Source organism: Hoplias malabaricus, chromosome 16 (assembly GCF_029633855.1).
Source record: "Hoplias malabaricus isolate fHopMal1 chromosome 16, fHopMal1.hap1, whole genome shotgun sequence".
Taxonomy (NCBI): domain Eukaryota; kingdom Metazoa; phylum Chordata; class Actinopteri; order Characiformes; family Erythrinidae; genus Hoplias; species Hoplias malabaricus.
The window spans coordinates 1955442-1981927 of NC_089815.1; the positions used below are offsets into that span (position 1 = coordinate 1955442).

Sequence of the window (26486 nt, forward strand, 5' to 3'; positions counted from 1 at the left end):
TAAATCAATGAGGTTCAATGAGGATTAGTCTGATGTAGTGTGGATAGTTCTGGTTAAGTTTAAATAAATCTGAGTAAGTTTAGATTAATCACTCTGCTGCCACACCTACTCCACTAAAAAAACTGAACCTAAACATAACTGAGCAGAGAAAGGAGGATAACCCAGTGTCTCCCAGGCTGAGATATTTATTTAGGGTTCATAAAGAGTGTGAAGAAGCGGTTATATCCTGATAATAACCGTTAGGTTATGGACTGTGCTGAGGGAGTTGTGTAGTTAGCATTAGCCTTAGCTCGGTTAGTTTCTAAGGAAAGTTTCCCGCCCTCAGAAAAAAGACTCACAGTTTCTGATGTCGGAAATAAACACGGCCAAGCCGCGCATTCCGTCTCCTTTAGACACCGCCGGCATTTCGCCCCGAAAAGAAATAAAAAATAAAGGTTTAAACCGAGACCGAGGAGAAGAGAAGCGGCTGTTAGCCTAGCAGCAGCTAGCGACCCTCTTCTTCCGCTACAACCCTGAACACTGCTACGCCACAGCGCCATCTACGGTCCACACACACCTCCCGATTTTTCCTTCATCTGCAGTTCTACAATTAAGGACTGTAGTCTCTGTGTTGCTCTACTTACATTTTTACCCCACTCTCCACCTGTTCTGGTGTAATGTGGGTGGTGGATCATTCTCTGTGCTGCAGTGACCCTGGTGGTGTGTTTTACTGGTGCAAGCGGATCAGACACAGTAGCACTACTGGAGCTTTTAAACCCTGTGTCCACTCTTCAATCTTTTTTTCGGCACTTTGTCTCCACTGCTCTGATTTTAGGACCCCCAGGGCGATCATCAGCGGTGTGGTCCTCTTCACTGCAGGAACAGACTATCCTCTTCAGGGAAGGCTATATATTAAATGTAGTGAAAAAAACACTGCTTTGGGAATTTGATGGAATTCTGCCACACATTAGTTAAATGAGGTGCTGGGTTGATGATTAGTTCTGGATCAAACACCACTCCAACTCATCTGGAACTCCATCACTTCAGAGGTGGATGTCTGGTTCCATTCAGCACCACTGTTAACAGACATGCCTCTTTACTTAGTGTTACTACTCGCCTGTCATTTCATTTTAAAGTCATTGCTCAGGACTAATCTGGACAAGCTGTTGTATTTGTAACTGGATGTGTCAGAGAAGATGTTTAATTGGGTGTTGCGATCAAGATAAAAAGCCTGTATCATTAGTAATGTGCCTGTCATTAAGTGCTGAATCATAACACAAATAAAATCAGGCGTGATACACAGTGAAGGCCTGCATCCAACCCCAGCACCTGACCACACTTCTGCCATTAAATCCTCATCGCAATGTTCCAGCATCAAGCGTAAAGCGTTCCTAAAAAAGGAGAAGAGGTTGCGTCAAGAACGTCTTTGGTTTGAGAGGAAAGTTTGGCTGCGAGAAGCAGTGTGTGATAAAATGTGGCATATTTCAGGCCTGGGTTCCTCTTCCTCATGATCCAGAAAGTTCTGCTGTGCAAACCTGACGTCTATAAATAGGTTCTAACTCATTATTTTCACATAAGTTCTGTGACTAAGGTGTGACTGGTGGTAATTGACGTAAACACACAGTGGTTTTGTTCACACACCTGTGCAACACTTTTCATCTGGACGTGCTGCAAACACCTCAGCAGCTCCAGGGTTGTGTCACTCAGTTCAGCTGGAACCACCTTAAAATACGGAGAATATATCTGTCTCATTCTGAGAGCAGGGCTAAGACTATAATGAAATTATTCGCCTGTTTATATTTGTTTTTACATGTTGTTAGGGATTTAATGTAAAATTCAGTAAAATTTGAAATGAATGCCATTTCTCCAAAGATCCTGAACCACCAGGTAGAGACATACTCAGGCTTAGGGCTGAAAGGTCATTGGTTCAATTTCCACGAGCAGCAGGAAAACCGGGGGTGGTGGGAGTGAAGGAACAGCACTTTCCTCCTCCTCAATCCACAGCTGAGAGGCCCTTGAGTAAGGCACTGAACCCATAACTGCTCCCCCCCGCATATTATTTTATTTTAATTGCACATTTCATTTCTTTCCATTTAATAAATCAGACCTAGAACTCGAGGCAGTGGTATATCAAACTTCGGCAATGATTTTGTTAAAATGAGGAGTGTGGTGTGTTCTCTGTGTCTGCGTGGGTTTCCTCCGGGTGACTGTCTGTGAGGGGTGTGGTGTGTTTTCCCTGTGTCTGCGTGGGTTTCCTCCGGGTGACTGTCTGTGAGGGGTGTGGTGTGTTCTCCTTGTGTCCGCGTGGGTTTCCTCTGGGTGACTGTCTGTGAGGGGTGTGGTGTGTTCTCCGGGTGACTGTCTGTGAGGGGTGTGGTGTGTTCTCCCTGTGTCTGCGTGGGTTTCCTCCGGGTGACTGTCTGTGAGGGGTGTGGTGTGTTCTCCCTGTGTCTGCGTGGGTTTCCTCCGGGTGACTGTCTGTGAGGGGTGTGGTGTGTTCTCCCCTGTGTCTGCGTGGGTTTCCTCCGGGTGACTGTCTGTGAGGAGTGTGGTGTGTTCTGCCTGTGTCTGCGTGGGTTTCCTCCGGGTGACTGTCTGTGAGGAGTGTGGTGTGTTCTCCCTGTGTCTGCGTGGGTTTCCTCCGGGTGACTGTCTGTGAGGAGTGTGATGTGTTCTCTCTGTGTCTGCGTGGGTTTCCTCCGGGTGCTCCGGTTTCCTCCCATAGTCCAAAAACACACGTTGGTAGGTGGATTGGCGACTCAAAAGAGTCCGTACATGTAAGTGAGTGAGTGTGTAAATGTGTGTGTTGCCCTCTGAAGGACTGGCGCCATCTCCAGGGTGTATTCCTGCCTTGCGCCCAATGATTCCCCTGAATTGGATAAGGGTTACAGATAATGAATGAATGAATGAATGAGGATGTGATACGTTAAATTGAGCCAATGATATTTTAAATGCAGGCAGTAATATAATAAACTGAGTAATGTTTTTTTTTTCAATTAAGGCAATGATTTACTAAATGCAGGTTGTGATTTATTTAAGTGAAGCACTTACTTATTAATTATTTTTCTATGTTGATAACCATTTCACCATAAAGAAATAACTGCAGCGTGTGTCTGTTGCCTCTGAACTTTGATGAAGGAGATTAAGTTTGAAGAAAGAGGCTGGATGACCCTCTGTGCTGTAGCTGAGGATCGTGGGCTGCTGCAGAGCGAACATTTTGGGGTAAAAGCTGTCAATTTGGTGGAGAGCAGTCGCTGTGGAAGAATGAGGTATTTTTAATTGCTTCGCCCAGTTTTAGACAACAATCAACAAAGACTCAACATTTATTCCACAGCTTAGTTTGATGTGTCAAGAAACACTGGCCTGAAACCAAGAGTCTTATCTCGCTGGGTCAAAAATCTGGGACATTTCTCCTGAACTTTTCTTCTGGCACAAGACTATACCATCCTCTATACACACTCCAGTTTACACACAAGTCTTTCTGCAGTCGTCTTTCAGAGGAGCGGGAGTTTCTGTTCTCTCAAAGACTAATGTTTAAAGGGCTTTTATTTAATGAAAAAATAATCATGTGTATGTTCAAATTAATGTGGGGATCTGGAGCTTACCAACCCACACACTGTGAAACAAGACCCCAATGAGTTCTCTATGTGCTGCCAGAAAACACGGGATAAAACGAGGCGTCCTGATTCTGCTCTGCTTCTGACGTCAAGTGCAGAGACTGAACTGCAGATTCAGACGAGTGCAGAGAAATAAGCCCTGAGTGAAAATGGTGAAATAAGTGGCAGAGTATAACGTTTTTCCAGTGAGCAGTTTGCAACATCAGCTTAAGAAACATGCTTGAAGTCTGTCACTGCGTTTTGTCGAATAACTCAAATACGCTGATCACTTCACTCACTCCAGGTCAGGCCCCTTGCCCTAAATCTTCATCATTCCCTATTGCATTCAGAGATGCACCGCTTTGGACTGAGCCACAATCTGCTTGTTGTGGCTTAAAAAGCCGGTTTGATGTCGGTTCTGCAGGTGGTCGCCATCTTCCGCCAATAAGGCAATGTCATCTGTGAAGTGGAGAACCAGGGGCTGCCTCATGACATAATCAAGAGCCAACAAAAACAGGAAAGGAGACAGGATGCAGCTTTGCCTAGCGCTGGTCTCAGTGGTCAGAACATCTGCGTGAGCTGTACCAGTCGAAAACCTACAGTCGACCACGTCGTATACGGTTTACACCTTTTACTCCAGCCTTACTTTTGAACTGGAAACCTAGCTTTAGATGCTGGAACACTGCTGTGAGGATTTGATTGCATCCATCGACAAGACAGGATGATCAGTGATCCTTATTTAAGGCTAAGTTACACAAAGAGGAGTAACAGACGTGTAAAACACAGGGGAAGAAACACCACGACATGAATGAAGTAATATTTTTAGTTTGTGAAGATGGCAAACAGACGAGCCATGCGTTTCTACGCTGAGAGAAACAAACCCAATGTTGCGTTCAGTTTGTGTTGGGTTTGGAGACGTCTGCGTGTGGCGCAAGACAAATATTTGCAAAAGAAAAGCTGTGAGTAAATATTTACTCGTTGACGCCCAGCTGTGGCACGATGCTGTAATTACATCAGCAAACAAAGACTGAATCCAGCAGGTGTGTGAAAATGATTTGCTATGTATGGCCAGGGTTGTCCACTTCCTGCTGTGTTTCTGTATTTTATATGACACTCATTTTACAATACAGACTCGCCCTGACCTCACTTGCCCTGACCAGCAGTGTTCATAAACGATGGCCTGTGAAGTGAGGACCTCTTAAATATAGTTGATGTCTCATTATAAAATGCTGTAAGTATATGGCAAGAAAATTAAATAAAAGGAGAATTAAGGATTTTTCAGTGCGTTACACATTTTCCGTGACATGAAACTGAAGGGATCTGCCCCCAGCAGTGTCCAGTCTGAATTCTGGGACATAGAGAACAATAGTGTTAGGAGTCGTAAAATGACGCCGTGGTCTTTTGAAGAGGTTCAAACGCTCCTTGGATCGGTGGCCGACGAAAGAATCCAGCGAGAGCTGGACGCTGCAACAAGGAAGGAACAAACTCTACTGATCTGTCTGAACTGAAGACGGAGCTGTGTTCAGTCCCAAACAACAACAACACGCCAATACACCATGAGTAAACACCGCTTAACGTTGTTAAGGGACTTAAGGAGTGGGTGGGTGTGGCGGGGTGGGGGGCTGTGGTAGTAGAAAACCAACTAGGGACAACTGTCACTATGGTGGTACATTCAAGGGTACATATATATAGTACTTTTAATTAAGGAACATAATTGTACCGCCCCCTCCAGGGTGTATTCCCGCCTTGCGCCCAGTGATTCTGGGTAGGTTCTGGACCCACCGCGACCCTGAACTGGATAAGGGTTACAGATAATGAATGAATGAATGAATGAATTGTACCATATTCTATAACAACTGTACATTTTTAAGTTATTTCATTCGCACCATTTCATCTCCAGAGCTTATATTATTTTATATTTTAAACAGATCTATAACAAAAGCTTACAAATATTCACTTTCTGAGGACGGGGATGTAATGAACCTTTAGGGAACACAACAGCACTTTAACACCACTGCTGTACTTTTAAAGATACACTACACTGTTTGTAGCTTTAGTGACAGTAATGTACCTCTACAGTACCTTTATTTCTAACAGTGTAGAGCGCAGTAGTGTAGGCAGCATGGAGTGGATAAGAACCAGAAGTGATGGAGGACTGAAGGTGTGCAAGACGGCACACTAAACTGTTTAATAACGTATCTGTGAAAAGGAGTAGTTTATCTGACCGTGCTGAGGGAGAGGGACCCAGCCGAGCCGAAACAGGACTTAAAATCAATTCTTAAACTAAAACAGGTGAATAATCTTATAATACTCTTACAGTAATCTCATGATAAGACAAATGAGCTACACTGACCACACTGAAGACCTTCTCCCTTGATCAGAGGTGATCTAATGAGGGCAGAACAGCACGTGCTCAGGAAAGTGAAGGTGAGGGGTGTGTGGACTGCTGGGTCATTTCTCCAGGTGAGAATGTGTACTCAGGTGTGTTTACCGATCACATTCAGCACAAGGCCACAGGTGTTTCTGAAGTAGCCACAGAATCCTAAACCCAATAAATTAGTTTTTCCAAATCTCAAATATACACGAGTCAACAAGAAATATGCAGCACTCCAATTTAAAAAGTTACATAATTTAAGTGTTAGCGTGTGTTCGGACTTTGTCTGCAAGGCTTTCGGTCTGAATAGCAACCCCTCACTCTTTTTAACTACATACCGGATTCCAAAAAAGTTGGGACACTAAACAAATTGTGAATAAAAACTGAATGCAATGATGTGGAGATGGAAAATGTCAATATTTTATTCGTAATAGAACACAGATGACAGATCAAAAGTTTAATCTGAGTAAATGTAACATTTTAAAGGAAAAATATGTTGATTCCAAATTTCACAGTGTCAACAAATCCCCCAAAAGTTGGGACAAGTAGCAATAAGTGGCTGGAAAAAGGAAATTGAGCATATAACGAACAGCTGGAAGACCAATTAACACTAATTAGGTCAATTGACAACATGATTGGGTATAAAAAGAGCTTCTCAGAGTGTCAGTGTCTCTCTGAAGCCAAGATGGTAAGAGGATCACCAATTCCACCATTGTTGAGCAGAAAGATAGTGTAGCGATACCAGAATGGTGTTACCCAGCGTAAAATAGCAAAGACTTTTAAGTTATCATCATCAACCATGCATAACATCATTAAAAGATTCAGAGAATCTGGAACAATTGCTGTGCGTAAGGGTCAAGGCCGTAAAGCTCTACTGGATGCTCGTGATCTCCGGGCCCTTAAACATCACTGCACCTCAAACAGGAACGCCACTGTCAAGGAAATAACAGAATGGGCTCAGGAATACTTCCAGAAAGCATTGTCAGTGAACACAACCCATCGTGCCATCCGCCGTTGCCAGCTGAAACTCTACAGTGCAAAGAGGAAGCCATTTCTAAGCAAGCTCCACAAGCTCAGACGTTTGCACTGGGCCAGGGGTCTTTTAAAATGGAGTGTGGCAAAATGGAAGACTGTTCTGTGGTCAGATGAGTCACGATTTGAAGTTCTTTATGGAACACTGGGACGCCATGTCATCCGGACCAGAGAGGACAAGGATAACCCAAGTTGTTATCGACGCTCCATTCAGAAGCCTGCATCACTGATGGTATGGGGCTGCATGAGTGCTTGTGGCATGGGCAGCTTGCATGTCTGGAAAGGCATCATTAATGCAGAGAACTATGTTCAGGTTCTAGAACAACATATGCTCCCATCTAGACGTCATCTCTTTCAGGGAAGACCCTGCATTTTTCAACAAGATAATGCCAGACCACATTCTGCAGCAACCACAACATCATGGCTACGTAGGAGAAGGATCTGGGTACTGAAATGGCAGCCTGCAGTCCAGATCTTTCACCTATAGAGAACATTTGGCGCATCATAAAGAGGAAGGTGCGACAAAGAAGGCCCAAGACGATTGAACAGTTAGAGGCCTGTATTAGACATGAATGGGAGAGCATTCCTATTTCTAAACTTGAGAAACTGGTCTCCTCTGTCCCCAGACGTCTGTTGAGTGTTGTAAGAAGAAGGGGGGATGCCACACAGTGGTAAAAAATTGCCTTGGGATTGCCTTTTTGGGATTTGTTGACGCCATAAAATTTTGAAACAACATTTTCCCCTTAAAATGATACATTCTCTCAGCTTAAAGTTTTGATCTGTGATTTTTGTTCTATTCTGAATAAAATATTAGATGTTGGCTCCTTCACATCATTGCAGTTTTTATTCACAATTTGTTTAGTGTCCCAACTTTTTGGAAACCAGTTTGTAGCTAGTGTGGGCATGTGTCAGTTTGTAAAGAAGTGGTGGGTTGGCCTCTCGGAGCAACTACACTCCGCTTCCATCTTCCTGCGGCTGGGGTTGTGTGTGTTCAGGGATGAAACGTGGACAATGACTAGTAACGGGAGAAATTGTGCAAAAACTTAAAAGGCATTACATTTTCTGGCAGATCAAAAATCAACAGTTTCAGTCCAGATTCTGTAATATGAGCACTAACCCAGTGTGGGGTCCAGAACGTGTTATTTTTTAAGATGAAGATTTCTTAAAATTCATCAAAATAAAAATGCAGTTTATAAAAAATCATTACATTTAATTTTGGATCAGACTCTGGCCACGTGCCTGAACTGAGCTGCTGCCCTCTCACTGAGACGGATAAAACAGAACCGGTTTGAGTGTTTACAGCCTATAGAAAAGCTTAATTGATTATAATGATTAGATATTTACACTAGTGTTGAGGCTGAATGTTATCAGAGCTGTAAAAGGCTGCTATAGAAACAGAAACAATATGTTTTGTTAACATTAGAACCACTGATACGTGAAAATGTAAAGGACCCGTGTCTTAAACACAGACTTTTGGACACTTTACACACACACACAGTCTGCTTGGCCGACAAGTAAGAAATGAAATGGGATGCTCTGGTGCTGCTGTACATGACTCTACAAGGTCTCGATTTCAAGTGTGGGCTATGGGTCCGAAAGAATGTGGAATCGTAAAGAAGCTTTTACTGAGAAAAGGAAATAGATACAAAAGAAGAACATTTGTAAGTGAACCAAGAGTCGCCCAGACCTCATCATCAGGGTGTGAGGTGACCTGGAGGATAATGGAACTAAAAAAGATTATATTACAAGAGCCTTTTCCACAAGGTTGGGATGATGTGCCAAATATAAATTAAAGTAGAATTCAATGCTGTGCAAATAATTAGATTTGAGAATTTGAGATTGCTGTGATCTGGAATCAGATCCTGAATCCTGATGTGGGAATAAATGAGTCAGACTGACAGCTTATTCTTGAAGAATGTGACCAAGGCGTGGCGTTGAATTAAAAGTGATTAGGACACGCCTCGATGCAGCTGTGAGTGAGATACGACTCCAGATTAAACACGGATAGAAAAGTCAGAGTGAAACCCAGGAGAGGCCGCACACTAATTAACGCTCATAAAGAAGCACCACAGTGTGTAAACAGACCTCTGTGGCCTGAAGGTGTCTTTCCTTGATGGTCATAATGATTTGGTCAATCTCCAAAACTCACAGGCGTTCCCTGGGTGCGGTGGTCAGTACCGACCCAAAGTGGTCCAAGAAAACATTCTGGAGCAGCTGCACATGAGCCTAAGTGGACCATAACCAATGCCATGTATGGACTGGAGAAGTGTAAAGCCCCTTAGCATTAGACTGTGGAGCAGATACATGAGTTCTTACATCACTGAGGGCCGGTTAGAGAAGTGGACCTGGGACCTAAAGGTCATAGGCTTGATCCCCTGAACTGGCAGGAAAACAGGGGGTGGGGGTAGTGAATGAACAGCGCTGTCTCCTCCCTCAGCATCCATGTGTGAAGTGCCCTGGAGCGAAGCACCTCCACCTCCAACAGCACCCAACTGCTCCCTGGATGCCCGCCTATCTGGGTGTGTGTATTCACTGCTGATAATACACTAGGGTGTGTGCGTTTTCACTGCAATGCACGGGCTAAATGCTTGGGCACAAAGTGCAATGTCAATAAAAGCATTTATAATTTCAAATTTCTTTTCTTTTTTGTGTGTTTTTTAATGTACTGTTGGGACAAATTGGAGCGGTGTCTGTGACCCAGCACTAATCGTCCAACACACGCTCCTGTCCTCGCTCACTGTCATCAGGGCAGAATTCAATCAAATCCTCACAACTTTGTTCCAGCACAGTTTAAAAGAGGCTGTTAATGCAGCGAAGAGGAACACGCACCTGATTGATGCCCTTCATGTCAGAGGAGATGTTGAAGGAGCGAGTGAACACAGACTTCTACTCGTCTAGTGTATGTACACAGTGTCCAATCTAAAGGGTGGGTATGAACACAATGACAGCTCCGATACAGAGCATACGTTTGTGTGCCACAGAGCTAAAGCACACAAAGGGTTTCTATTCATTTTGACTCAGTGGATTTTAATGCCTTTGTTTAAATGTGCTGTCAGAAAGATAAGACGAACAAAAGGGAAAGGGACATAACTGGCGATTAATTTTCGGACGGGTCCACGCCTGCGGGAGAGTGTGCGTATGCGCTATGAGTCAAAACGATAAAACCATCGAGTAAACACCCAGCCAAATGCCATGGGAACGCTTTCTGAATGAGTGCTCCATATTAAGGAATGTAAGAATGCAGAAATGCTTTATTGCACAAATAAAAATGTGGTTAAATAATGACCAGCGGGACGACTGACCGGTCCAGGCCTCTGTGACAATACAACAATTACACACTGATTGTGGTCAATAAATAGCGCTAATATATAATAGACAAGGGAATGTTACGTCTTAATGACTTCAAATGCCAATTTAAAAATCTGTGAAGAAAAAATAAAGCTCAGTAATAAATATTTCAGATTGGAACCATGTTATACTAAGTTTAATAAATGGTTTCAGAAAGTAATAAACATCCTACAAATCATCAGCAATAGCAAGCAGATGAATATTGATATGTATAAAAGAATTCTGGATTAGCCACGGTTGTTTTAATACACTTTTTAACTGTTAAATAATGATGAAGTGTTCTGATCATATCACAGGAAAGTGGTGAAATTTTGAGTTGAACAGTATTTTAACGAACTCAGGTCTCGTTAGTGTTCGTGAAGTAACTGATAATATTGGGATGAACGTGTGGCTGAAGTGTTTGGTAAAGAGCTAGGCTCGGCCCCTCCTTGGCCCTCAGACAATAGAAGGTCTTATAAAGGCTAGCGCTCACCTCAGAGCCTTAGTCAAACTACTGCTGGCCTCTAGCCGAACCGCAGGGCCAGGATGGGGACGCACGGAACCGTTCTGGCTTGGATGCTGAGATGGACGATTCTAGCCATTGGATTAAGCTCCACACAGACAGGTAGGACACTGAGTCTCTCCAACAGAACCAAAAGCTCCGGATTGTTTTTTCTTTAAGGATCTGACTACCGTAAAAATCTTCTTTCTTTTCCCTGGAGCCACTTCTTGAAGGCGCTATAGGACCGAGTTGTTTGACCATCGCGGGGCTGTGTCCTGTTCTTCCAGTTCTGCTCCTTCTTTTGTGAAAAAATCAGATGATTAATGAACAATAGGCACCACTGGAAAAGTATTAACTGAAAATGGACAGGATGTTAACTTGTGGTTTCATGCGTCTTTTCTTACATTGTTCCCACAGCAAATGGACCAGTCAACATCATTCCTTCAATGACCAAAATAACCATGACCTCAGGTGAATATCAGCATCCTCAGGCACACAGTCACTCCATGAATTACACTGCAATCATGCTACTGTAGCAGGATAATAGCAGAAGGCTCATTTAAATCTCTGCTGGTTTTAGATCAGAATGGGAGTTGTGTAAAGTGGTGTAGACAGAAAGCTACATTTCCAATATTTTATGGAATTACACATTCCAGTAAAACATCAGGTGCTTCTTTTAGCAGATTACAGAGTTTTAAAATAATCAAGTACAGGGGGTCCTCAACTTACGTCGTTGTTCTGTTCCTACGTCGCGTCATAAACCGATTTTCGGTGTAAGCCAGTACATATGTCCATACTGTACGTAAATAACATACTGTAAGCACTGATCCTATCCTCACACCTATCCTCCTCGGTCCCGAGCCGCGTAACCGCGTATTCTTCCGCCGCGCATACCACACACGAAGTTCACGTTACGCACAACCACTTACGTCGAAACAAGGCTTTATACAGTGAATGGGAGAAGAGTCGTAACCACAAAACATCGTAACTCGGGACTTACGTAACCTGAGGACCTCCTGTACATTATCATCCTATATTAACAGTGTAATATCAATAGTAAATTAAATGTATAATATCAATGAATTTCCACTGGCTTTTTAAAGCAGGATATGCAATGTTTAAATGTACACACATATATATATATATATAAAGAGAAGTGTATGAAGTGTATGCTGATATCAGAACCAATAATTGATACCGATCACTAGATTAGACCTGGTATCAAGGAGGAAGGAGAAATAAGGAATAATATAAATATAGTCTAAGTTCTAAACACCTAAGCACATACAAATGTGTTCATTTAACTTGAGTACGTTTTAAATAACATTAAAAATCTTATGACACTTGGCAGATACACAATAAATCCTCACAAACCCTTGATGATGCTCACAGTTGACACTGAATAATTTCTAATGGCTTCTGGCACAAAACAATCTGTAATTAATAGTAGTTACAAGTAATTTGTAATCAATACTGAATAATCAATCTTAGATACAAAAAACACACAGTGGTTAATGAATAAACAATAGTAGCTATTAAATCATTTATACCAGCTACTGAATAATTCATAGAAATCACTGAACGGATGCTGAATACTTAATGTCGGTACTGAATCATTCACAGCTCATGTTAGATACTAATGAATAAACTCCTGATAATAAACCCCTGCCCTGTGATGTTCTTGATTGACAGGTGTCAGTCCCGCTCATAACGGGCAAGTCTGCAGCACGTGGGGAAACTATCATTTTAAAACCTTTGACGGAGACGTGTTCCAGCTGCCGTCCACCTGCAACTACGTCCTGACCTCTGAGTGCAGAGGGAGATACGAGGACTTTAACATCCAGATGAGACGGCAGGTGGAGGACGGTCAACCCACCATCAGCAAAATCACCATGAAACTGGACGGCACCACGGTGGAGCTCACCAACAACTCCGTCAGCGTCAACGACCAGGAGTGAGTCCACTGTTTACGTTTACAGCATTTGTTTAGTCCAGAGACTTGTGCTGTTTAACCCTGGTACAGATGCAGGCCACTGTAGTGTTTTGTAATGTAACAGATTTGGGAAGTCAGTGGTCTCCTTCGAGCGTGTTAAGTCGGTAATTGTGTTGTGTTAGGGTCCGTTTGAAAAGTGGGGAAGGAAGCAGCTCTGCAGTTTGAGCGTGGTGTGACTCGGGGAGCCTGTGTTGATGGGCGGCATTGTGAAATTGGGGAGAAACAAAAATAAAAACGGAACTGGATTGAAATTTTTCCACTGGCAAGAACTCTCATATAAGTGCCGTCTACACTTACACAAACTACCTCTGTCTGTCTGACTGTTTCTCTTTCTGTCTGTCTGACCTGTCTGATGTCTCTGACTGTCTCATGTGTGTCTCTGACTGTCCGATCTGTCCGTCTCCCTGCAGGGTGACACTGCCGTACAGTTTTTCTGGAATTTTGATCGAGAGAAACCCGACCTACATTAGGGTCACAGCGAAACTGGGTCTGGTGGCGCTGTGGAACGGAGAGGACTCTCTCATGGTGAGTGCAATGTCACAAAAATAAACTAAGAATCCTACTAAGTTGTATCTCCAACCAAGCAGCTTTAAAAGAAAAGGGAAACAACTTTCTTAAGGTTCACCGTAAGTGAACACTGTACAAAGAACATCAAAACAGAACAAAAACAGAGATGTGAGGTGTTGTTCTGACAGTGAGATCTACTCTGGAGATGGAGAATGTAAATCACTGGTGCCAGATCTTATGATGTAACTAAGGAAACATGGCTTATGTCCATATCTCATGCACTTGTTTGAGACTCCTGCTTCATTCTCCTGTTTCTTCAGGTTGAACTGGACGAAAAATACAGAAACAAGACCTGTGGACTGTGTGGAGACTTCAATGGAATCCAGTACTACAACGAGTTCATCAAAAACGGTGGGTGTTTGTATAAAATCAAATTTAAAACCGAAAACAGAAGCTCATTCTACAGCAGAAATGTTTTAAAAGGCCTTTCATTTCCTTTACATTTTCTATCAATTCATAATAATCTCTGAATGACTGGGTTTTCTAATGGATTGTGAACTACATTCTACACTTCACACAGCTGCACTTGGGGCTTTAATAAAAGGCAGAGACACACTATTGCTGCCTCCAATGTATATCATACAGACATTAAAGTCTCAGAGAAAAAGAAGTATTATCAAGTCAAACTTAGTTAAATCTAGTTGCTGTTTGTTATATTTATGGTTATGAGTATTTTCTAAGATTATATGGGTTTTTATAAACATTATTTACCTGTAAGTGACATGTTTCTTTTCACTGGTGGAGATCAACAGTTACTTAACACAAATAAAATATCTAGAAACATTAGGTAATGATCTTATAATGTTCTTACAATGGTTCAGTAATGAGAAATATTAGATATCACCATCGTCTCAGTTGCCAATACATCACTTACATGGTTTTGCTGCCTTCATTTTTAATCCAAAAGCTGATTAGAAGAAGTATTATTATTAATTGTTGTGTATTTTTTTATTGATTTAATAAAGGTGATGATATTTCTACATCGGATTATGGTCATTTTGCGAAGATGGATGCTCCGACTGAGAGCTGCACTGCAGAACCCACTCCGACAGACCCCACATGCACAGAAATGGTACAAACCTATTGTAAAATGAACGTAATACTTCATAACATTCACTTCATTTCGTTTTTAAAAGTCAAGGCCTTTGTGGAATGGAGGCAGAGTTGTGTGTATTGTGTGTCACGGACACATTATATCAGTATCGACCTTACTTCTGAAGGATGTAAATAAGGAGTGTGTTCACAAACACAACTCCAACTCATGCCAAATGTATTTGATCGCTCCAGAGAACGTAGTTCCTCAGTTTCACAGCCCAGTGCTGGGGGATTTACAAACCTCTAAACCTCACTTGGCATTGGGCAGAGTTACCACAGGCTCATCACCTTTGAGACAAGCTGGAGTGGAGTTTGTGATCAGAACAAATCATCCATCACCAGCACCTGACCTCACTGATGTTTATGTGGTTGAATTCCAAAAGATCCTCACAGCAATGCTCTGAAATCCCTTACACAGCCTCTCCAGAATGCACAGGCTGCCACTGTCATGTCCTATGTATCATCCAAATGTATATTTATTCATATATCGAATAAGATTGTGATGATGTTCTTGCCTGTGTGTCCTCTGTAGACGTCAGTGTGTGAGCAGCTGCTCTCTGGACCATTTTTCAACAGCTGTAAAGACCTGGTGCCTCTGGACTCGTTTGTGAAAGCCTGTGAGGAAGACATGTGCCAGTGCACAAACTCCAGCACCTTCTGTCTCTGCAGCACCATCTCTGAGTTCTCACGGCAGTGTGTTCACGCCGGCGGGAAACCTGCTCCGTGGAGATCTGAACAATTCTGCTGTGAGTTTTATACACACCACACACACACACACGAACCTGGGAACCCACTCTGTGGAGCATAAACATTTCATAAACATTCAGGGATGACAAAACAATCTGCTTCTTCACTTAATGTGAATTGCACTTTACAGAAAACACTGCATCAACTTTAACTCAAGCACAAAACAGTTGTACTTCAACTTCCTCCTCTGACTTTCATATGATCTTACTGTGTTCTGCAGCTAAATCCTGTCCGTACCCAAACATGGTGTACGACGAATGTGGAAGTCCCTGCATTAACACCTGCTCAAACCCGGACCAAGCTCACGTCTGTGAGGAACACTGCATCGATGGCTGCTTCTGTCCTGAAGGTACCTCTGAACTAGTGTCAATGATGTTGATAACATTTAACCTAAACATTCAAACCTACACAAGAATCCTTATAAATTAGTATTTCTAATAGACAAGCGATGATAGTAAACCTGCAGATATTGTCTTAAATAAGGCTTGGAATATGCCGTGTATGCATTTAAGCTAAATTAACACAGGACCCAGTTCCAATCCTGTTTACATATCACAGCTACAAATCAAACTGCCAGTTGTCAGTGAACAAAATCACTCCTATATGCCCGTTATTTATCACTCTAAATGACTGAATATTAATATGCTATGCTCCAGGTTTTGTGCTTGATGACCTGACGGGTAAAGGCTGCATTGCTCAGCAGCAGTGTTCCTGCGTTTACAATGGAAACAGCTATCAGCCTGGAGAGTCCATCACCAGCAACTGCAAAGAATGGTGAGACTGTGGCATCCTTATCCACCTCTCACTGCAAAACAGAAATGAGAGATTTAAAATGATTCCACGTGAGCCATTAATACGACTCAGTTCAGGAGTTCCCTCTGACTTACTGTTGTTTCCTCCTGTTCAGCGTGTGTTCCTCTGGTCAGTGGAGCTGCATAGATAAGACCTGCCCTGGGACCTGCTCTGTGCTAGGAGGCTCTCACATCTCCACCTTTGATGGAAAAACCTACAACTTCCACGGGGACTGCACCTACGTCCTCACCATGGTCAGTGCTAGTCTTCAGTTCAGTGCAATCAGACACTTTCTGCAGTGACTGTCCTTTATGGTATGAAACAGACAGTACCCCGATGCCGAGTGGCTTGGACGTGTCAGAGACTCTGTGCTACACCTTGCAGAGAGTGAAGGACTCATCCTATGGGGCATAAACTGGTTTATTAAGGGACAAGAAGCCAAGAAGAATCACTGGAAAAAGTGGCTGAATGCACTTTTAATTCACATTTAAATTGTTTCAGCTCCTTTACTGTTAACTTTATTGATTTCCACAGGAAACCAGTGGTTTGAACTTCACAGTGGTGGGGGATCTGGTGCGGTGTGGACTCACTGAAACAGAGACGTGTCTGAAGGGTGTTACCCTGGCTCTCGCTGGAGGAAACACCGTAAGGGACTTTTATCTGCTGGAAATATTAAAAGCTCCATATTTGTGTAGCATAATTAATTCAATAAGTACAACATCTTAAATCTATTCTAATATATAAATATATTTCTCAGTATTAAGTTTATAAGTAAAATATTAGAAGTCTATTCCACTTATTTCTAGATCTTTTTTAACTCGAGAACATGAACAAGTAAAATCATGTCTCCAGATAAATATCACTTAAAATAAGTTAACAAACTTATACTTTTCTTAAAGCATCCTCAGGAATACTCGATGTATGGACTAGTTTTGGGACGACTTCACTTAAGATTTCCATTGTTAGACCCAATCATGTATTTAGTAATTTGTATTTTTCTTGAAAGCTTGAATATTCAGAGAATTGTAAACATTTAACTCTGTGTTAAAAGCGTCCTTTACCTTTCAGGTGTTCAGTATCCACCCTGATGGAAAACTGTTTGTGAACAGAATCTTCTCTCAGCTTCCGCTCTCTACAGGTGAATGATAATAAACAAAGAGCAAACAAATCTGAGCAAATGAAACAATCTAAATTTCGTCAATACATCATTTCTCACCATGAATCTAAAATAATGTTTTAAAATGCTGATTTAAAATAGAAAACCCAAGTTTAACTGTGTTTAATAGCTCTAACTCATTCACTCATCCTCTCTGTGTAGCGGGGGTGAACATTTTCAGGCCGACTACGTTTTACATCATCGTGCAGACGTCCTTTGGTCTTCAGATGGAGATCCAGCTGGTGCCGATCATGCAGCTTTACATCACTGTGGACACCACTCTCAAGGAACAGTTAAACGGTCAGTAAAACCTTTAAAACACAGGTTTATTCATTTTCAGCTAACCACTGTTACTAAATAATCAATCAGTTATTTATTTAAAGTTATTTAAACTTAATGCCGATGTTGAAGAGATTTATACCAAACCTATTTAAAATATGGCCAAAGTATTTTATAAATTAAGAGCCTCTCATGAGTAGAAATGTATAGAAGAAACATAAATATTAGTTGTTATTGTTTAATGATAAAAATGACTGACTGCTTCTTTAACATCTGTTTCAGGACTGTGTGGAAACTTTAATGATGTCCAGAGCGATGATTTCACGACGATGAGAGGCTCTCAGGAAGGTACAGGCGTTGGCTTCGCCAACAGTTGGAAAAGCAGAGTACAGTGCCCTGATGTGAAGAACAGCTTTGAGAACCCCTGCTCTCTCAGTGTGGAGAACGGTACGCATTGACTTTATCTGAACTGTTCTTTCACTAGGGCTGAACCATCTGAAGAGCAGAGCAGATTTGGACTGTGGTTTAATACAGTAACATTTAATACTGGGTTTGGAGAGGTGTTGGACTCTGCAGCTGTTAGACATCCTCAGCTCTGAGTGGACTATCACCTGATCTTCTGTTTGTACATTTCTGTGGGACCTTAGTGTTTACACAATTCAGAGAGAACTGCTTCACCCTGCAGTCCATTCATTCATTCATTAATTTTCTGTAAGCACTTCATCCTGATCATTGTCACAGTTGATCTGGTGCCTACTGGGCTTGGTCTTTTTCATTTCTCAGAAGAGTTGCTTAAGACCAGTTTATGAGCTCTGCATTGTTGGGTTAGAAACTTTAAATACTGTGGAGTATAACAACCAACAGTGCAGTCGTTAAAGTTGTAATTAGTCTTTCAGGCAATCATCGCTCTCACATTATTACATTTGCACACAAGCTTATTGCTGCACGCTCTGTTACTGTCACACTGCTCGTGACAAACTTGTTCTACAATTAATCCTTGAATCTCTACATTTATTTCCTTCATCTTGTGTTTTCTAGAGAAATACGCTCAGAAATGGTGCTCTCTGCTCTCGAACCCTAATGGAGTCTTCGCTCCGTGCCACAGTGTGATCAGCCCAGATCTTTATCAGAAGGTATTTCAGTGTTTAGTCACGTCTATCTGTATTTTTAATCATCATTTTTAGCTTTTATATAATTTTCTTTTTGTGCACAACATACCAGAGCGTAAACAATGATCTCTTGTTGTGTGAAAACATCTGACATATTCACTACATCAATTTTGTTTAATTGTATTATATTTAGTACATTTCATGATTATTTAAATATTTTATACAAAAAGCTGTATTATATATTATTTAAGCAGATTATTAGTCGTGTTTCAGGTATTATTTCTTGACAAAAGCCAAACCACCTGCCAATGGAATAGCACACTTTTTTCTGAATGAAATCAAATTAAAACAAATATAAATATTTAGAAACGTGTTTACAATTCTTATCACATTCTTATAACAAACAAAATTAATCGACTAGATTTAACGTTTTCACTGCAGCGTCCATACGTTTAAGGATTTGTGCTCTATCCCTATTTTATTTTTGTTTTCTTTTAATCAGAACTGCATTTATGACTCGTGTAACTGTGAGAACACTGAGGGCTGCATGTGTGCCGCACTTTCCTCTTACGCCCACGCCTGCGCTGCTAAAGGGATCATTCTCCAGGGCTGGAGGAACGAAGTCTGCAGTGAGTGGCCTTTCAGTGTGAAAACATCTTAGATCTAGTCCTTTTGAACATTATTCCTGAAAGTGAGAGTGTTGTAATGTAAGAATATTTAAGATAAACTGTTTTTAAAATTTGTTTACAGGTAGATACAGCTGGTGTCCCAGCACCATGGTTTACTCTTACGATGTTGAGAACAGCACAATGTCATGCCGCTGCCACAGTGACCCCGACTTCACATGTGCCGTGACCTTTGAACCCGTGGATGGATGTGTGTGTGCCCCGGGAACGTTTCTGGATGAAGAAGGAAAGTGTGTCCCTCCCGCAAAATGCTCCTGTTACTTCAAAGGATCAGTGTTTCCTCCTGGAGAGGTCATCAGCAAAGACGGCACCATGTGGTACTCCTTGTTTACTCACAAATATAACCTATAATATATATATCTTAAATTGAATAAGTGTATTTAATATTTCACATTAAGAGAGAGTTTTAAGAATATTATTAAAGTGGATTGACCCTATGTGCAAATGTTTTCTGCTTGTTTTAAATAATTTTAACCAGTGGAAGTGTTTTATTCAACTGGCAGACCATTTTACTGGTTTCAAGCATCATTTTTCTTTTTTTAAACATCAAATTATCCAATTTCGCAAATGGAATGAATCACTTTCTCTGAGTAAAGCCACTCAAAACAGTAGATTTTGAGTAGATTGAGTAGCCACTCAATTCAGAAATAGTTGAATAATAATCCAATATGCCTACAACAATCTCATAATGAGAAATCGATGAGATTTCAAAGAGATTTCATATTTTTACACAAACAAATTGTTGTGATTCTTATTATTATCACAAAGGAAAACTATTGTCCAACAAAACAACAAAACATTAAGTGATGTGCTCAGTAAAGAATTCATGGCCTTGTGTTTCAGCACCTGTAAGAACGGCCAACTCAGCTGCATCGGACACTCCACTGACAACCCAAGTGAGTGCTCTTCAATTAAACATCAGTTATTTACAATACATTCCCATTATTTAACAATAAGAAGAGTATAAAAAATCTGCTTTCTCTGATCTGCTTTTCCTTTATGTGTATTATTTATTTTACACATTCACATACACCGAATTAAACATATCCCCCCAATTTATGTATTAAATCAAGCGTCTGGTGTCCTTAAAATTCATTTATATCCATTACCTGGGATTAAATAGAGAATTATTCCTGAACAGGGCCTTTTGATTTACTGAGTGTAAAAATATATAACACACACACATACACACACACACATACACACACACACACACACACACACACACAGACACACATATATATATATATATATATATATATATATATATATATATATATATATATATATATATATATATATATATATATATATATATATATATATTTCTCGCACTTATCGTTTGCTAAAAATGATGTAAACATCCTGGATGCCGTGACGGTGCCACAGGTTTATTTTTGGATTCATAAAGAAAGACAAAAATCTAATACAAACAGAAACCTAGTACTTTTACTACAATAGACAGGATCCCAATAGACAAAGAACCCACAGAGTTCTCAGTGAGGGATAATATATATAGTGTGTGACATATGACTCTGCTATTAAAGCAATTACCACAAGTACATCATGTGTGTCCAGGTAAATATAGGAGTCATAAATACACAAAGCTAAGAGAGAACTGAAAGTACTATCAGGAAGTGGAAAAGTCAAATTTGTGAACCTCCACTGAGAGTCTAATCAGTTTCACCAATATTTTCCATCATGAGATTACTGTAATAATATTTTATACTTGTTTTAAGTGATTTTGGACAGTTTGATCATTTAACGGATTTCAAAAATAATGTTAATATGGAGTAACATTTAATGAATAAAATCACATACAAGTGTAGAAAAGGTTTAACATGGGAGTGATCTCATAATGAGGAACGTTAGATATGTTGGCTATATTCAAGCTATGATTTCATTGACTAAGAAAACATTTACTGCAGTGTAAAAGTGTTTACTACACGTAATATATTTGTATATATTTTAATATGAATATATCTGTTTCTTATACCTGATCTTGCAAAGCTAATTCCAGTCAAAACTGGACTCATTGAGACAGTACATGGTGAAATCTGGTTGTTTTGGACATTGTTACCAAGATCGCTCTCACCTTTCTGTCTCAGCCTGCTCCTCTCCGATGGTGTTCCTGAACTGTTCCGAATCTGCTCTGGGGTCCATCGGCTCCGAGTGTCAGAAAAGCTGCAACAACCTGGACATGATCTGTGTAAGTTATTTCCTGAGTGTAAAGACAGATGAGAACTGCTCCAAAAAAAATGTTTATAAATCTAGTAAAAATCTCTAATATTTTTTGTGTTGTTTGATTATTACACATTTATTCAACCTATTTATAAATGCTTTTACTTCTAGAGAAATTGGTTTACGTCACTGGCCACAAGTTTTACATGTCAGTGTTTTTGAATTGGGAAATACTCCCCAACTTCTCCACAGTGGAACACAGTTCTGGTTCTTAGTATCTGTGACCTGCTCTGGTCAAAACTCCATAACCCCCCACAGCAGTGTTCTCAGCACCTGTTCCTTTGTCTTTTTCGATTGTCTGCTCTAATTTTTGCCCGTTTTAATCAATTGTGTTATTCATTCACCCATGTCTTTGCTCTGTTTTGTAATGTCTCTGCTCATAATATATTTTCTCCATAATAAATGCACTCAAAAACAAGTTTAAATTAAATGAATTTCTTACATTATAATTATGTGTTCCCCAACAGATCAGTACCGAGTGTATCTCCGGCTGTGTGTGTCCCTCCGGACTCGTTTCTGATGGAAACGGAGGCTGCATCGAAGAGGATCTGTGCCCTTGTGTTCACAACGGGGTTCTTCACCAGCCAGGAGACTCCATCAAAGTGGACTGTAACACCTGGTAAACATTTCTCCACATTGAGATATTTACATTCAGATGTTAATATCTGTTCTGTATGTAGCGGCTGAATGTCTGTTTCTGGGAAAAATTTGAAATCACTTTAAACACAGTCTGCATACCTAACATTTCTCATTAAGAGATCATTCTTCCAAATCTCTTAAAACTGTGTGGAAATTGGTGAAATAATCTTATAATAATAGTACAACAATCTTAAAATGAGAACCGCTAGATATATCTCCCAGGTTTACGCTGTATACCCTCATTTATATTCTGTAGTCTTCAGTCACTCCTCGAAGCACATCATTTTTCATTTTTATAAATGAAACAGAATGAATTTATTAATGCCCATACTATTTTGTTTTTATTAAATACAGCACGTGTAAAGACAGGAAGTGGCAGTGTACTACAGACCTGTGCCATGGCACCTGCACGGCTTATGGGGATGGACACTACATCACTTTTGATGGAAAAAGATACACCTTCGATGGAGACTGTGAATACACACTGGTCAGGGTATGTACACATTCAGTGGAGACACTTTAAATCAAGTCAGTATGTCTAATATTAATTAGTATAGAATATTATTACCACAAAGGCAGATACTGTAAGTTAAATACTAATTTGATATAAGAAGAGCTATTTTTCAGCGTGTTGTAATGACTTGATGATTAAACTGAAAGCATTCACTTTTTCTGTGATTTATTAGGATCACTGTGAACATGATAACACCAGCGCCACCTTCAGGGTCATCACTGAAAATGTTCCTTGTGGAACAACTGGAGCAACCTGCTCTAAGGCCATTAAAGTCTTCTTGGGGGTGAGGCCTTGATAACACACTATTACTTCTTTCAACAATAAAAATCATAATAAAATTCAGTACTTTTTGGAATGTACAAAAACAAATAAACAGCCAATGAAATTACAAAATAAGGGATTAATATTTACATATGAGGTGGGAAAGCATGAATGACATCAATCATTTTATTAAATGTAAAGTATTTCTGGAGGTGTAATGCAGAATAAGAGAAGTAGAGTTGCATTGAGAGGGATAGTTGTGTACCGTGTTTTATTAGCAAGGAAGTATTAATGAAAAACATGATCTTCATCTTTTAGAGCAATGAGCTGATACTGACAGATGGAAATTATCAAGTTGTCCAAAGAGATCTGGGTGAGGAGATTCCCTACGAGATCCGAGTAATGGGAATCTACCTAGTGGTCGAGGCTAACAACGGCCTCATTCTTATGTGGGACAGAAAGACCAGCATTTTCCTCAAACTCAGTCCAGAATACAAGGTGAGGATGTGCACCTAGTTTCACCGCTGTAACAAAATCCTTTGACCCCAAAATGTTAAAAAATCTCAAACAAACAGTCTGTCATTTTCTTATCACGGATTCTTCCTCACATAACGACGATGACACCTAATGACCTGAATGTATCAGACCAGAAAACATCCAGAGGTGTCAAACTTCTCTTAAATATGAACCCTCCACGTGTGGGACCCGCTCTATGTAGCACAAACTGGTTCACTAGATTTGAACCCGTTACTAGATTTCCTGCAGTGCAGTGACGTCTGAAGCTAATCTGATCCTTTATAACAGGGTGCTGTTTGTGGACTTTGTGGAAATTATGACGGCAATGATAAGAACGACTTCACTTTGAGGAACCAGGGAGTGGTGAACAGTGCTCTGGACTTCGGAAACAGCTGGAAAGATTCATCCAGCTGTCCTGATGCCTTCTCCATCATCAACCCCTGCGTCTTTAACCCTTACAGACAAGCCTGGGCTCAGAAACAGTGCAGCATCATCATGGGTGAAATTTTCTCATCCTGCCACTCTCAGGTGAACAGAGATAAAAATCATAGTTTACTATGAAATGGAATCTTAAATCAAGTGAATACATTTAATATTTCTAATTACCAGATTGTTTTAAGAATAATATAAAATTTTTCTTTGTCTTACTTCTACAAAGTTTTTAAGGGATTCTGTTTGTTTTGTTCAGTAAAACAGTTAAGTACCGACACAAAGACTACTAAGTAACTGCAGTAAAATGGAAGGCCTCTGCTGATTTCTCTTTCTTCAGGTGGATCCTTCTCCGTATTATGAAGCCTGTGTGTGGGATGCATGTGCGTGTGATACGGGTGGAGACTGTGAGTGTTTCTGCACAGCTGTGGCTGCATATGCAGAAGCATGTAATGAGGGAGGAACCTGTGTCCAGTGGAGAACGCCTAATATCTGCCGTGAGTGACTGACTTCATTTCAGCTTTGTGGATCACACACACTGCAAAAAACGATGCCTCAGTAACTGAGACCATCTTAAATCTAGTCACTATGTTCAGTACGCCCCTCATTATGGGATTGGTATAAAAATGTAACAAAATATTTCACCCTATTTCTAGTATTCTGATGTTAGTTATTAGTGATTTTATCCACTGGAAAATCATTTGAATTGTTTCAAGTAAAGATACAAATAATTTTGCTTTATTTGCCATTGAAATAAAACATTTTCTCTGAATGAAATGAACACGTAATATAAAGACAACCACCTGAAAATGAGAAATACTAACTGTGTTGAGTAGATTTAACATGATTTTACTTAATCATTTTTGCAGTATAATATAGCATGATGCATCTGATGAAACAACGGATAAAACGGCCATTAAAACAGTAAATCCACTGTAAAATCTTTATTTTAAATCTGTTTATTCTTGCAGCACTTTTCTGTGATTACTACAACCCTCCTGGAGAGTGTGAATGGCACTATAAACCCTGTGGCGCACCCTGTATGAAGACCTGCAGAAACCCTACTGAGAAATGCCCCATTCAGATTCCACCCCTGGAAGGTAGACTCTTCATTTCCAGATCAGATAACGGTTCAAGAGAAGGAATACAAGCACTTAAAGAAGCACTTTTTTTTTATAAAACAGGCCTGGATGTGTCAGAAATTCTGTTCCAAACCTATTTTAAAACATGACCACCTCCATGTTGGGGGAAAACGCTCTATGAAGCATCAGCTGGTTTCTTTCAGGGATGACAAAGCAGTTTGATCAATTATCTCATGTTTAACTGTGCTTTAAATTATAAATAGTCACTTCGGAAAAGAATCTAAACCGAATTGTTCCTATCAATCTTTAAAAGAATAGTTTTCAGTTAAATCTGATTATTGTCTGTATCTCCATTGTACATTTTTTCAGCTTAGGACTCTTATCTGAATCTATGTTCACTGCAAAAAAAACAGCTAAATCATCTTAGATTAATTCAATACGTCTAATATTTTTCTTATGATGAAATTATTGTTGGGATATTACAATTTATTACAACTTACAAATTTTTCAACTTCTGCTTTAGATGTTTTGTGAGTTTTATCTCATGAAAGTGTTTTATCCATTGAGACATATTTTTGTTTTATCATGAGACAATGCTTAAAAATGCACATTTTTCTGCCAATGATGAAGATAAAATCACTTAAATTAAATAAAACTATTTGGAAATAAACACAGCTCCAGGGACCTGGAGGTTGTGGGTTCGATTCTCGCTCCGGGTGACTGTCTGTGAGGAGTTGGTGTGTTCTCCCCGTGTCCGCGTGGGTTTCCTCCGGGTGCTCCGGTTTCCTCCCACAGTCCAAAAACACACGTTGCAGGTGGATTGGCGACTCGAAAGTGTCCGTAGGTGTGAGTGTGTGAGTGAATGTGTGTGTGTCTGTGTTGCCCTGTGAAGGACTGGCGTCCCCTCCAGGGTGTATTCCTGCCTTGCGCCCGATGATTCCAGGTAGAGTCTGGACCCCCCGCGACCCTAAATTGGATAAGCGGTTACAGATAATGGATGGATGGATGTAGAAATAAGTCATATATACAATAATCTCATTATCAGAAATCAACACATTGATTTTGTTTAGAGGATTTCACTTAATAAGAGTTTATTTTTGAGTGTGAGATTAAGTGTATTACAAATGAAGTCTAAGAGTCTTGAAAAGTGAGAATATTATAGAAGGTTTTAAGAAGTTATTAATTCAATGTTTGCCTGTTTAGGCTGTTATCCAAAATGTCCACCAGACCAGCCTTACTTTGATGAGGACACAATGAAGTGTGTGAAGCAGGAAAACTGTGGATGCTACGATAAAGAAGGGAGACACTATAGCAACGGGGAGAATGTTCCCTCCACAGAAAACTGCCAGACATGGTACACTTACACTGGATACACCTGAAATCATCTTAAATCTAGTCATATACACTATATTTTAAGATTATTCTGCATATTTCTAGATAATTTGATTTGTTTTAAGTGGAAGTGTCTCATTCCATTAGCAGATAACATAATATCTTCAAGAAAGCAAAATCACTTAAATTAAATTAAATTAAATTAAATTAAATTAAAGTTATATGATAAAATATCAGA

General features: G+C 40.3%; 2 protein-coding genes across 5 annotated transcripts in view; one reads left to right on the forward strand and one right to left on the reverse strand.

The window, feature by feature from the left end:
- LOC136671492 (AP-2 complex subunit alpha-2) overlaps window positions 1–15881 on the reverse strand; it is a 38522-nt gene extending 22641 nt beyond the window's left edge. The window contains exons 1-2 of one of the 4 annotated variants that reach the window (XM_066647183.1): window positions 14981–15881; window positions 10802–11108 (exon numbers count right to left, since the gene is read on the reverse strand). Coding sequence is in view for 1 of the 4 variants with exons in the window: in XM_066647182.1 (XP_066503279.1) it covers window positions 339–405 (67 nt within the window). In the remaining 3 variants the exon portion in view is untranslated. Of the gene's footprint in view, window positions 1–338; window positions 548–623; window positions 701–10801; window positions 11109–11214; window positions 11679–14980 lie in introns of those variants that run through there. The other 3 variants (XM_066647184.1, XM_066647185.1, XM_066647182.1) reach the window with 3 other exon arrangements.
- LOC136672039 (mucin-5B-like) lies at window positions 10855–26295 on the forward strand. The gene is made up of 27 exons (XM_066647976.1): window positions 10855–10933; window positions 11228–11281; window positions 12503–12764; window positions 13214–13328; window positions 13631–13721; window positions 14336–14442; window positions 14998–15211; window positions 15433–15561; window positions 15869–15986; window positions 16120–16258; window positions 16539–16649; window positions 17073–17142; window positions 17323–17460; window positions 17722–17886; window positions 18478–18572; window positions 19051–19177; window positions 19299–19551; window positions 20078–20130; window positions 21343–21443; window positions 21943–22094; window positions 22469–22607; window positions 22801–22911; window positions 23208–23387; window positions 23694–23933; window positions 24175–24331; window positions 24806–24934; window positions 26120–26295. Exons 1-27 carry the CDS (start codon window positions 10855–10857, stop codon window positions 26293–26295), a joined length of 3705 nt encoding a protein of 1234 aa, XP_066504073.1.
- The last annotated feature ends 191 nt before the right edge of the window (window positions 26296–26486 follow it).